The sequence below is a fragment of the Pristiophorus japonicus genome, chromosome 17 (genome assembly GCF_044704955.1).
Source record: "Pristiophorus japonicus isolate sPriJap1 chromosome 17, sPriJap1.hap1, whole genome shotgun sequence".
Taxonomy (NCBI): domain Eukaryota; kingdom Metazoa; phylum Chordata; class Chondrichthyes; family Pristiophoridae; genus Pristiophorus; species Pristiophorus japonicus.
In genome coordinates, this window is record NC_091993.1 from 15,088,567 (window position 1) to 15,102,591 (window position 14,025).

At 41.5% G+C, this 14,025-nt stretch overlaps 1 protein-coding gene across 1 annotated transcript in view; it reads left to right on the forward strand.

Annotated features, from left to right (window-relative positions):
* myo5c (myosin VC) overlaps nucleotides 1-2,510 on the forward strand; it is a 97,421-nt gene extending 94,911 nt beyond the window's left edge. The window contains exons 39-40 of the mRNA XM_070858413.1: nucleotides 578-658; nucleotides 2,149-2,510. Coding sequence (XP_070714514.1) covers nucleotides 578-658; nucleotides 2,149-2,301 — 234 coding nt within the window. The 3' untranslated portion in view covers nucleotides 2,302-2,510. The remainder of the gene's footprint in view (nucleotides 1-577; nucleotides 659-2,148) is intronic.
* The last annotated feature ends 11,515 nt before the right edge of the window (nucleotides 2,511-14,025 follow it).

The following is a 14,025-nucleotide window of genomic DNA, read 5'->3' on the forward strand; positions in this document are numbered from 1 at the left end:
GCTCTCGGACCAGTGTGCACAAGTTGTCGTACGATTTCTCCGTGGGTTTCGCTGGAGTGAGCAGATTCTTCATGAGGCCATACGTTGGTGCCCTACAGACGGTGAGGAGAATCACCCTTCGTTTGGCAGCGCTCTCTTCCCCATCTAGCTCGTTGGCCATGAAGTATTGGTCGAGTCGCTCCACAAAAGTTTCCCAATCATCTCCCTCCGAAAATTTCTCCAGGATGCCCACTGTTCTCTGCATCTTTGGGTTCACTATCTCGTCGCCAGTTGTTGTGTATGGAGAAAGAGTCAGACTGAACACTGTGAGCTCAAAGTAAAGTGTGACCTTAGTCTTTTATTGCAGGTCTCCAGAGTGCCTCTCCAACCTCTGAAGCCTCCTTAAATACCTGTGCTCCCAAGGGATTATGGGATCCCTTGGGACTCCAGGGGATGAGCCCTCTGGTGGCTGTACAGAGTAAATACAAGTCCACAAATATAACACATTCATATTGAATGATTAATACCTTTATGGATTAAGGGAGTGTCTTGCTTCTGTGGAATTTCTGTCCCATGTTTCGGTACTTTATTTCAACAGATTGTCAAGATCTTGAATTCCTACACGCCAATTGATGACTTTGAGAAACGTTTGGCTCCATCATTTGTACGCAAAGTTCAGGTGAGCAAAAATAATATTTGATGAGGTTGCGCCTGATTTTATAATCCACACACAAATAAATCTTGGTGATAAGTTTAGTGTCTGTATAAATGTGCATAGTGGTGTTCCTCCTGACTTTCTGATTGGTCTGTACTAACCATGTGGTATTATCGATCATGGACTTAGCAGAGACTAGTCAGATCCTAGAACATTGAGAGAGGATGTAATTATAAAGCTCTTGCCTTGGAATTCTTCATTTTGCTGATTTTGTTTTGCTGCAGTCTCGGACCTGTGCTAAATCTAGAGCAGCTCACTCACCAGTATGAGCAGCACCAGAGGTGGTCTACTGGTATAAACAGAGAGAATTACTTAAATATAAAATACTTGTGCAGCAGGTATTGATTGCGCAACAGATTAAATATATTGATTTGGCAGTCATGTAGTTCAGTTGATTCGAACAATTTCCTTTCCCGCAATGGGACACTTGTCAAATTCAGTCTGGATAGATGAGATGAAAGCTTCGGCCTGATTACTGTTAAATGCATTATTTTCCTCCTCCAAAATAAAGTAGAGCTTTCTGAGAACAGATATTTGAGGTGCCTAATAGTTATTGTTCTATAGTTTTGAAATCCTAACTAAGAAAGTAGAGTTAAAATCCTTGTCTTAACTGAATTATGCATAGGCTTCCTGTAGAGAGGAAGCTTCACCAGTATCAGCATCTGTGTTGCTACTTTGCATGTCCTTCAATGGACTTCACTGACATTTGTATCTCTGGCTTCTCCTAGAAGGCTAGCTTCATGAGTTTTGATCAAATCATCTGCTGAAGGTAAAGCAGCCTGTGTAGTTCAAATACATCCCGGGTATAAGTTGTAAGCAGAATTGTATCATCTGTGGAAATTACTACAAATCTACATTGTAAATGCAGAATTGGTGACTGAAGTTACCAAGTTACAGAAAGTATTGCATTTTAAAAGGAAGTCTTCTGTTTGTTGTGTGCATGTTCCATTAGCTTTCTGCAAGAACAAAATCACAGCTTAAAGACACAGAAGAAATATTGAAACGTGACTTGGAGTAAGGCAAATGTCAGTATAATTAAAATGAATAATATAAAGGGCAAAAGGACAATATAAAGCAAATTCTTGATAGTAGCAAACTGAATTGGAAGAATTTTATCAACAAGGCCTTAATTAGGTGGTGTATTAAAGACAGACAGACTTGGTAATAGATACTCTGGTGAGAAATATTGTGGGTGAATATGGAAATGGTAGATACGAAGGATTAATTCAACACTATAGCTTTCTTGAATAATTCTGCAGACAATTCTAGATCGAGTATAAGTGAGCGGCATTGATCTTACTCTCAGAGATATCAACAATCCATGTCTTTCTGGCCAAGGAGGAAGTGGGCATATTGGAGAGCCAAGGCGCAAGCAGTGAATTGGAGAGAGAAGTTGAGAGAAAAATTATAAAACTGTTTAAAAAGTAAAACTCACTGTTCTTATTTTCTTATAGTCACAACTAAACAGTCGTGAAGATGGCTCAACATTAATAATCGATGCCAAATATCATTTTCAAGTGACCTTTCCATACAATCCATCTTCACAGGCGCTGGAGATGATCCAGATTCCCAGCAGCTTCAAACTAAACTTCCTTACTCGGATCTGAAGCATGCTACTGTATAGAATATCTGTGGTAAACTTTGAATGAAGATTAGTTAGTTATTTTGGAAGTGTATATCTAAGATATTGATTGATTGATGGACTGGATTGTAGCGACTGGGTGTTTATTTCTTTTTATCCTCATAATAAGTGCCAAAATGAAAGGTTTATTTGAGTTTAAGTACATTTTTATATTGTGCATTAAAAAAATAATGCAGTCTATTTTTACAAAATTTCAAACATATTTGGTTTGGATTGGCTGCTCTTATAAAAACAGTATTTAATACATCTAAAAAAAATTCATGAAAGTATTTCACAAGCAGCTGCAACTTAAGTTGCATAAATTTTAGCATAAAAATGAAAGCAGAGTGATGCTTTTCATAATGTTGATGATAAGAAATTATTCTCCCAACAATATGTACTAGTGGTTTTTTTTAATGGTTTGGGCTGTACATATATGATGAGTTTTGAAAATATACATAGAAAATTAATGCATGTTTAGAATCAAAGGAAAAAAATAGGAACACCACTTAATGAATCTATTTATCATAACATTGATTCCTGTGTACAGAATATATTTTAACTTTATACCATGAGTGTTCAAAAAAGCAAATAAAAAAAAATGTGCCAGTAGTGTCTTATTTCTGTGTGAAATTTCATTGTGCATTGTAAAATTGAAAGAAAACTCTTTTTCATCACAAATTGTGAATGCATGCTTTTTAAAAATATAATTCCTGCAGACTACTCATAGCACATTAAGGCAGTTGCCTCTTTTACTGTATTCTATCTGATCTGCTCCTCCCCATCCTCCAAGGCTACATACCACTAAACATCATCCTACAAGAGTGGATCTGTCTATATTGTAGAGTTATCCCCGTGGCGTGAATCAGTGCTGTTCCAAAATTTGCTGGCAGGAAATAAAGGAATTCAAGTGCAATATGCTGGTTAGCCAGTTTCCTCTCTTGATTTCAAGTATCATGCTGTCACATGGTAATCTATTTAGTGGCCTGCTACGCATTTTTAAAAGAATTCTGCAGTATGGAACAAGATTGAAAGTGTCCATATTGTATTCAACATGGTTTAACTGTTACCAGACTGAAATCACTCATTCTACTGTGTCCAGATTTGGCTTTGCCTCAAAATGAAGTACCCCAGCAATTAATTGACTTCACGAGGGAATAGAGTCAGCTTTTTGTGACTAACCTGAAATGGTTTTAACTGAACTGTTCATAACACTCAGGCAATGACATAGATGTGTAATTCGTTAATACTGTACAGCTGTCAAAAAATGTATTTAGCTTTACTATCATTTTTATCAAATATAGTGCATCACTTTATAATGCACTATTTTATTATATTAACAGTTTTTAATTACAGAACTTGCTGTTGTATGTATACAATAATGATGAGCTACAATGTGCTTTCATTTTTTTAAGAGGAGGAAGCTAATTATTGACTGCAATCCAAGAATAATGTTCAATGATGCATTCACTCCCATGGGTCGTCTAGTCCCTCTTTAACCTAGACTTTACTTAGTGCTTTAATGTTGCTTTTTTTAATCATCTAACATGTAAACTATTTATCAATAATGTTTGAGAACAACAGAACAGTTTACAATTTTTAGTTACTTAAACTTGAAGATCTGTTAGTTTCTGGTCTTTCATCAGATTTTGTTTGATTTAGTACTTAACAGAAGTGATATAATTTTCACAAAGGTAACTACTGCCCAACTGGTGCTTCACTGTCAACCTCCTGATAAACCTCATGGCTGCAATGAATGTTATTGTTTGAAGTGTTAGCCTGGGCTCAGTGGTAGCACTTTCATTTCTGAGTCGGAAGGTTGTGGATTCAAGCCCCACTCCAGAGACCTCAGCACATAATCTGTGCTGACAATTCACTGAAGTACTGAGGGAGCATGGTGAGATGTTGAACCAAGATCCTGTCCACCCTTTCAGGTCGACTTAAAAGATCCTATGGCACTTTATGAAAAAGAGCAGGGGAATTCTCTCCAGTGTACTGGCCAGCATTTACTCCTCAACCAACATCACTAGAACAAACTATCTGGTCATTGTAAGACTTTGCTGTGTGCAATTTGGCAAATGTTTCTACACCTCAAAATGCTTCATTGGCTGTGAAGTGCTTTTGCGATGCCCTAAGATCATCAAAGGTGCTAAATAAATCCAAGTTCTTTCATAAATACAGGCAACTAATAAAAGCAGGTTGTATTTTCCAACATAAACCTGACCTTAATTAAAAATGTTTTTTTATGAAATTCATTTTTCTATTGTTGCGATTTAATGGAAAATATGGTGCTTATGAGTAAATAGTTGTGGACCTGCAGTAACTTGGAAACTATAAAGTGTTTTTTTTTCCAAAGTAACAAAACTTTAGCAAATGTCTGAAAATTAGACACCGCAGAGTAAGAATGCATCTAGCCGCTATGTTTAGTAACATTGTAAATATGCTGGTGAAGATTTCCCGTGTTCAGTATCCCTAAAAGAATTTGCCTATGATTTGGCTAGAAGTACCAAACAGGAAGATTGTTATCACTGCATTTACTATGTTACATAGAAAGGAAGTCTTGCCACATTAGATAACCATAACTGTATGTGTTACTTAAATGCCATGAAATATCTACTTTGAACCTGTTTTGAATAAACTGTTAACATTCTGAGAACATAAGATATGAAGGAAAAAGGTTATTCAGTACTTGCACTTTGTCCCTTATTCACTTCCTCATTCAGCTCCTCCACAGACCAATTTTGTTTTCCTCCTGCTTCAGCATTATCGTCATCCCCCACTCATGTTAAAACAGAATAAGTATGCTTCTTTCATGCATGCACTAGATGGCAGTATATTCCATTAGTGCATAACTTTTTTTTTCAGAAATATATTCCTTAAATTACATTTAGCTTCTGGTTTGCTTAGTTTCCAATAATATCTCCTGCTTCATTTCCTGATTCATTTAGGAAGGATAGACAGAAAGGAAAAGGAGGCGGGGTGGCATTGCTGGTTAAAGAGGAAATTAATGCAATAGTAAGAAAGGACATTAGCTTGGATGATGTGGAATCTATATGGGTGGAGCTGCGGAATACCAAGGAGCAGAAAATGCTAGTGGGAGTTGTGTACAGACCACCAAACAGTAGTGGTAAGGTTGGGGACAGCATCAAACAAGAAATTAGGGATGCATGCAATAAAGGTACAGCAGTTATCATGGGTGGCTTTAATCTACATATTGATCGGGCTAACCAAACTGGTAGTAATGTGGTGGAGGAGGATTTCCTGGAGTGTATTAGAGATGGTTTTTTAGACCAATATGTCGATGAACCAACCAGGGAGCTGGCCATCCTAGACTGGGTGATGTGTAATGAGAAAGGACTAATTAGCAATCTTGTTGTGCGAGATCCCTTGGGGAAGAGTGACCATAACATGGTAGAATTCTTTATTAGGATGGAGAGTGACAGTTAATTCAGAAACTAGGGCCCTGAACTTAAGGAAAGGTAACTTCGATGGTTTGAGGTGTGAATTGGCTAGAATAGACTGGCAAATGATACTTGGAGGGTTGACTGTGGATAGGCAATGGCAAACATTTAAAGATCACATGGATGAACTTCAACAATTGTACATCCCTGTCTGGAATAAAAATAAAATGGGGAAGATGGCTCAACCGTGGCTAACAAAGGAAATTAAGGATAGTGTTAAATCCAAGGAAGAGGCATATAAATTGGCCAGAAAAAGCAGCAAACCTGAGGACAGGGAGAAATTTAGAATTCAGCAGAGGAGGACAAAGGGTTTAATTAAGAGGGGGAAAATAGAGTACAAGAGGAAGCTTGCCGGGATCATAAAAACTGACTGCAAAAACTTCTATAGATATGTGAAGAGAAAAAGATTCGTGAAGACAAACGTAGGTCCCTTGCAGTCGGATTCAGGTGAATTTATAATGGGGAACAAAGAAATAGCAGACCAATTGAACAAGTTCTTTGGTTCTGTCTTCACAAAGGAAGACACAAATAACCTTTCGGAAGTACTAGGGGACCGAGGGTCTACTGAGGGAGGAACTGAAGGATATCCTTATTAGGTGGGAAATTGCGTTAGGGAAATTGATAGGATTGAAGGCTGATAAATCCCCGGAGCCTGATAGTCTGCATCCCAGAGTACTTAAGGAAGTGGCCCTAGAAATAGTGGATGCATTGGTGATCATTTTCCAACAGTCCATCGACTCTGGATCAGTTCCTATGGACTGGAGGGTAGCTAATGTAACACCACTTTTTAAAAAGGGAGAGAGAGAGAAAGCAGGTAATTATAGATCGGTTAGCCTGACATCAGTAGTGGGGAAAATGTTGGAATCAATTATTAAGGATGAAATAGCAGCGCATTTAGAAAGCAGTGACAGGATCGGTCTAAATCAGCATGGATTTATGAAGGGGAAATCATGCTTGATGAATCTTCTGGAATTTTTTGATGATGTAACTAGTAGAGTGGACAAGGGAGAACCAGTGGATGTGATGTATTTGGACTTTCAAAGGCTTTTGACAAGGTCCCATACAAGAGATTGGTGTGCAAAATCAAAGCAGATGGTATTGGGGGTAATATACTGACGTGGATAGAGAACTGGTTGGCAGACAGGAAGCAGAGAGTTGGGATAAACGGGTCCTTTTCAGAATGGCAGGCAGTGACTAGTGGAGTGCCGCAGGGCTCATTGCTGGGACCCCAGTTCTTCACAATATACATCAATGATTTGGATGAAGGAATTGAGTGTAATATCTCCAAGTTTGCAGATGACACTAAACTCGGTGGCGGTGTGAGCTGTGAAGGAGACACTAAGAGGCTGCAGGGTGTCTTGGACAGTTTAGGTGAGTGGGCAAATGCATGGCAGATGCAGTATAATGTGGATAAATGTGAGGTTATCCACTTTTGGGGCAAAAACGCGAAGACAATATTATCTGAATGGTGGCAGATTAGGAAAAGGAGAGGCGCAACGAGACCTGGGTGTCATGGTTCATCCGTCATTGAAAGTTGGCATACAGGTACAGCAGGCGGTGAAGAAGGCAAATGGTATGTTGGCCTTCATAGCTAGGGGATTTGAGTATAGGAGCAGGGAGGGGTTACTGCAGTTGTACAGGGCCTTGGTGAGGCCTCACTTGGAATATTGTGTTCAATTTTGGTCTCCTAATCTGAGGAAGGACATTCTTGCTATTGCGGGAGTGCAGTGAAGGTTCACCAGACTGATTCCCGGGTTGGCTGGACTAACATATGAGGAGAGACTGGATCAACTGGGCCTTTATACATTGGAGTTTAGAAGGATGAGAGGGGATCTCATAGAAACATATAGGATTCTGACGGGAAGGGACAGGTTAGATGCGGGTAGATTGTTCCTGATGTTGGGGAAGTCCAGAACCAGGGACACAGTCTTAGGATAAGGGGTAGGCCATTTAGGACTGATATGAGGAGAAATTTCTTCACTCAGAGAGTTGATGACCTGTGGAATTCCCTGCCGCAGAGAGTTGTTGATGCCAGTTCATTGGATATATTCAAGAGGGAGTTAGATATGGTCCTTACGGCTAAGGGGATCAAGGGGTATAGAGAGAAAGCAGGAAAGGGGTACTGAGGTGAATGATCAACCATGATCTTATTGAATGGTGGCTCAGGCTTGAAGGGCCGAATGGCCTACTCCTGCACCTATTTTCTATGTTTCCTGAGCCACCTTAATTCCCTTTCTGATTTTACAAACTTAAATCATGCAACTCCTAATTGATCCCTCCCTCTTGAGAAAGTAGATTGAGCCCCTTTAGCATCTCTTGTTTCCACTGCTGCATTCTGCTCTTATGAAGCAGCCTTTAATTTAAATAGAGCAGTTTCACAAACAAGAAGTGGTACCTCCAGTGGCTACCTAGTCTGTTCTCGTTGTCTGTTACATACAAGTTCTCTTGTCAAATCAGCTATAGTTGGAGTTCAGGACTGGAACATCGGGTCCTTCATCGAAACACCTGTGAACTCGTGGGAGCAAGTCATCCTCGTTCGAGAGACCGCCTATGATGATGATGAGTCCTTTCCATTGAAAGAAATCAAGCTTGCAGTACTTAAGCTCTTTGTAGCCATCATTTAAATTATATTTTAATCTCTGCTGTTGTTCGCACTCGACATTTTTTTTCAATTTTCTTAAATTTTCTCAACATTGTTCAACATATTCTCTATTTCTGAAATTTTCTTATAGAGCTGTTGAATGGTTTCTAAGCCATTGTCTAACTTGAAGCATTGCACTATCTACACCTGGGCCTTTTCAATGCCAGGTGACCATGACCCATGCCTTTTGTTTCTATCATGAAAGCACAACATGGCATTGTATCAAATTTGCCTCAATTCTCAACACACTCGGCAGGATTGGATCCAATCTCAAGACATACCTGCAAGAAAGGACTTGCTGCAGGAGTGATCCCAGTGCAGAGAGTTAAATCCCTTCACAACTAAGATATGAAGTCCCATGATGATTCATCTCTCTGTGGAGACAAGATTAAAATTACCCACACAAGTAGAGCAAGACATTGCAAGGGTTTGAAACTAGCCACAGTTATCTGGAAGGCTTTAATGCTATCTAGTTTCAAGCACGATGGATTTGGCCCCACCTCTCTCCTGTCCTCATGGACTGACTGGGTCTATCCTTTTGTCCAGCCCATCAAGTTGTTACAGTTGCAAAGTGTGCAGACTCACCTTTAAACAGAGCAGAGTTATGCATTTATCAGGTAAGCTAATTAGCTTCTTAATGGGCATCATTAATATTTTTAATTTAATCAATCGCTGACTAGGACAATAAATCTGATTGACGTTCCTAGAGTCAGTCATTGTTGCCAGGGTGACCACTTCAAATCCAAAACGTCAAGAGGAAAGAAGTCTACCCTATCAGTGGGGTGGTGACTGCGGTATAAATTCCGGGGTGATTCATTCAGGAATTGATCAAGGAGTGTAGTGCTTCCTGCCAACATTGGACCACTGAGCCCTACTTGACAGTTGAAACTGAGGTAACCTGAGATGTCTTTCATAATGAGATTGCCTTTTAGTTCCAGACTCTAAGGCCGAGAAATTCCGTTGCATCCCGTATGGGTATCATTTGCAAGCCGGGACAGTTTGCGCCAGGCCCCGCTCTCAAAGTTGGGGTTACCGGCCTCCGAGAAGAAATGGAACGATAATGGGGTGGATAATGGGGAGCGAGCTTGCATTGGGCTGCGTAGTGCTGCCATGTAGATGGAGCTCTCCCCTTCATTAAAGTTGCTAACTCTGCGGGGCCCTACCTGGACCACCGGTGGGTGGGGTGCCGTGCCACCAGCCCGGCACTCAAGTGGAGTGCCGGGCTGCCAGATCACGGGACGGACCCGTTGTTCAAAGCGGCAACTGGCCGCGACAAGTTAAGTCGGCACGTTTTTTTATTGACCCACTCGCTGCCTCCCCTTTAACTTGCGCCTCGCAAGCCCAATGCCACCCCCTTCACAACCCCTGAAGCTGTCACTGTCATCGCTCAGCGCAGCTTCAGGGAGTGCGGGCCAATTTTTGTTCCGGGACAAAAACGAGGCACCGCCAGCGGAGCGCTACCGATTACTGCCGCCACTGTACTCCCGCAGAATTTAGCGGGAGTAGTTAGCAGCGCCGCATCCGGGCCAAAAGTCGTTTGCATCCCATTAGTGCCCCTAGGGGCCGCTAACAGGAGGTGCAAACGACCCCAATTTCTCCCCCTAAAGGTCTGCATGCTCAAGCATTTGATTTATTCACACCTGAATAGCAAGACCCCAGCGGTCTATGTCCCAGGGCTCAACAACAGCTCCAGATTTTGTAAACGCCTGCCTTCCTGAACTTTGACCTTTTAAGTGCTTTTGGACCACCAGAGGAGGAATTTATAATGTATGGATGTACATTTATGTAGCATCTTATCAAAATATCTTAAAACACAATGCAATGAATTACATTTGAAGTGCAATTACTGTTGTGTATGCAAAACAATCGCTAACGTCCCATAGATGGCAACTCCCACAGATAGCAACTAGATGACTGACTACTATAACCACTAGGAGTATTACCATTTCACCCCATCCCACTCAGGAGCCAAGCATGTGTCTTCTACACTTTGTAATCCAATAAAGGGTAACAGTCGAGGTATAGCACAGCACGGCCCCCCGGTCATCAAAATCCAAGTTGCGGCCTTGGACAACGTGGATCATTTTCCATACCTCTGGAGCCTACTGTCAGCAAGGACAGACACCGATGATGAGATCCGACACCGCCTCCAGTGCGCCAGCGCAGCCTGCGGTCACCTAAGGAAAAGAGTGTTCGAAGATCAGACCCTCAAATCTGGCATCAAGCTCATGGTCTACAGGGCTGTAGTGATACCCGTCCTCCTGTATGGCTCAGAGACGTGGACCATATACAGTAGACACCTCAAATCGCTGGAGAAAAACTATCAACGATGTCTCCGCAAGATCCTGCAAATCCTCTGGGAGTGTTCTCGACCAGGCCAACATCCCCCACATTGAAGCATTGACCACACTCGACTAGCTCCGTTGGGCGGGCCACATTGTCCGCATGCCCGACACAAGACTCCCAAAGGAAGCACTCCACTCAGAACTCCTATACGGCAAGCGAGCCCCAGGTGGGCAGAGGAAACGTTTCAAGGACACCCTCAAAACCTCCTTGATAACGTGCAACATCCCCACCGACACCTGGGAATCCCTGGCCAAAGACCGCCCTAAGTGGAGGAAGAGCATCCGGGAGGGCGCTGAGCATCTCGAGTCTCTTTGCGAGAGCATGCAGGAAACAAGCGCATGCTGCGGAAGGAGCGTGCGGCAAACCAGACTCCCCACCCACCCTTTCCTTCAATGACTGTCTGTCCTACCTGAGACAGAGACTGTAATTCCCGTATTGGACTGTTCAGTCACCTGAGAACTCACTTTTAGAGTGGAAGCAAGTCTTCCTCGATTTCGAGGGACTGCCTATGATGATGAGGTTGGAGAGATTATAGGGCTGTATTTCAAGTAGAACTTTGAAAAATTCAGTGGCCTATTGATGTGTGTTTTTAAAACTGTATGGGCGACACTAGCAAGGCTGGCTTATTGCCCCATCCTTGGTTTCCCTGAGATGGTGGTGGGCTTTTTTTGCTTTGCTGTGATTGCTGCGACTGAGTGGTTTGCTAGGACACTTAAGGATCAACCAGTAGTGTGGGACTGGAATCGTGCTAGGGCCAGTCTAGCTGGGGTGGCAGTTTCCCTTTCCTGAATTTTGCAAATACCGCATGTACATTTGTTAATTATTTAGATGTCTGAAACCGAAGTCTAGTGAACCTTGCCTCCTTGATCTTTTCTCTCAAGGACGTTAGTGACATAGAAACATAGAACCATAGAAAATAGGTGCAGGAGTAGGCCATTCGGCCCTTTGAGCCTGCACCACCATTCAATAAGATCATGGCTGACACAGTTAGATTTGTGCAGCTTCATCAGGAAACATGATCACACTACAAGAGAGTATCTGTAGTCACATCTGATCACAGTTCTTCACCTCTGGGTCCCATTCATTAATCCAAAATAGCAAATCTGGAGAAAAAGATTAGTTTTTAGTTTGTAAAAGTAAGGAAATTGATTTTTTTTTAACTATAAAATGTGTTTTAGTTTTATAAGAATTCTTATACCTGTAATCATTTTTGCCACTCGTATAGCAAAAATGCAACACGTCTTTAACTCATACACCAACAAATCTTAAATAAAATGTACAAATACGGTGGAAAAAACAATTGCCCCTAACCAGAAAACACTCACTGTTATCAAATTTTGTTAGTGGTATTAGCATGTAAATTGGAGTAATTGATTTTAGGAAGAAAAATAAGACACCGGATCCCGGTAAGTTAGCAAAGCAGAGCACTGCGACAACCCCAATAACCAAATTCACTTGTGTCTACACTGAGGTCAACTAAAATTAAAAACAAGGGCATGCACAGTGGCCAAAACTAGTGGGAGGACAGAAGATTGGGAAGCTTTTAAAAGCCAGCAAAGAACAACTAAAAAAATGATTAAGAAAGGGAAGATAGACTATGAAAGTAAACTAGCACGAAATATAAAAATAGATAGTAAGAGTTTCTATAGGTACATAAAAAGGAAAAGAGTGGCTAAAGTAAATGTTGGTCCCTTAGAGGATGAGACAGGGGAATTAGTAATGGGGAACATGGAGATGGCAGAAACTCTGAACAAATATTTTGCATCAGTCTTTACGGTAGAGGACACTAACAATATCCCAACAGTGGATAGACAAGGGGCTATGGGGGCGGGCGGGGAGGAACTTAACACAATCACGAAGTGGGTGGTACTCAGTAAGATAATGGGACTAAAGGCAGATAAATCCCCTGGACCTGATGGCTTGCATTCTAGGGTCTTAAGAAAAGTAGCGGCAGGGATTGTGGATGCATTCTTTGTAATTTACCAAAATTCCCTGGATTCTGGGGAGGTCCCAGCAGATTGGAAAACTGCAAAGATAATGTCCCTATTTAAAAAAGGAGGCTGACAAAAAGCAGGAAACTAGACCAGTTAGCCTAACATCTGTCGTTGGGAAAATGTTGGAGTCCATTATTAAAGAAGCAATAGTAGGACATTTGGAAAAGCACAATTCGGTCAGGCAGAGTCAGCATGGATTTATGAAGGGGAAATTATGTTTGACAAATTTGCTGGAATTCTTTGAGGATGTAATGAACAGGGTGGATAAAGGGGAACCAGTGGATGTGGTATATTTGGATTTCCAGAAGGCATTTGACAAGGTGCCACATAAAAGGTTACTGCACAAGATAAAAGTTCACAGGGTTAGAGGTAATATATTAGCATGGGTAGAGGATTGGCTAACTAACAGAAAACAGAGAGTCAGGATAAATGGTTCATTCCCGGGTTGGCAATCAGTAACAAGTAGGGTGCCGCAGGGATCAGTGCTGGGACCCCAACTATTTTCAATCTATGTTAACGACTTGGAAGAAAGGACCGAGTGTAATGTAGCCAAGTTTTCTGACGATACAAAGATGGGAGGAAAAGCAATGTGTGAGGAGGACACACAAAATCTACAAAAGGACAATGGGCTAAGTGACTGGGCAAAAATTTGGCAGATGGAGTATAATGTTGGATAGTGTGAGGTCATGCACTTTGGCAGAAAAAAATCAAAGAGCAAGTTATTATTTAAATGGAGAAAAATTGCAAAGTACAGCGGGACCTGGGGGTACTTGTGCATGAAACACAAATGTTAGTATGCAGGTACAGCAAGTGATCAGGAAGGCCAATGGAACCTTGGCCTTTATTGCAAAGGGGATGGAGTACAAAAGCAGGGAAGTCTTGCTACAGTTATACAGGGTATTGATGAGGCCACACCTGGAATACTGCGTGCAGTTTTGGTTTCCATATTTACGAAAGGATATACTTGCTTTGGAGGCAGTTCAGAGAATGTTCACTAGGTTGATTCCGGAAATGAGGGGGTTGACATGAGAAAAGGTTGAGAAGGTTGGGCCCCTATTCATTGGAATTCAGAAGAATGAGAGGTGATCTTATCGAAACGTATAAGATCATGAAGGGGCTTGACAAGATGGATGCAGAGAAAATGTTTCCACTGATGGGGGAGAACGCATGATCTTAGAATAAGGGGCAGCCCATTTAAAACTGAGATGAGGAGAAATTTCTTCTCTCAAAGGGTTGTAAATCTGTGGAACTTGCTGCTTCAGAGAGCT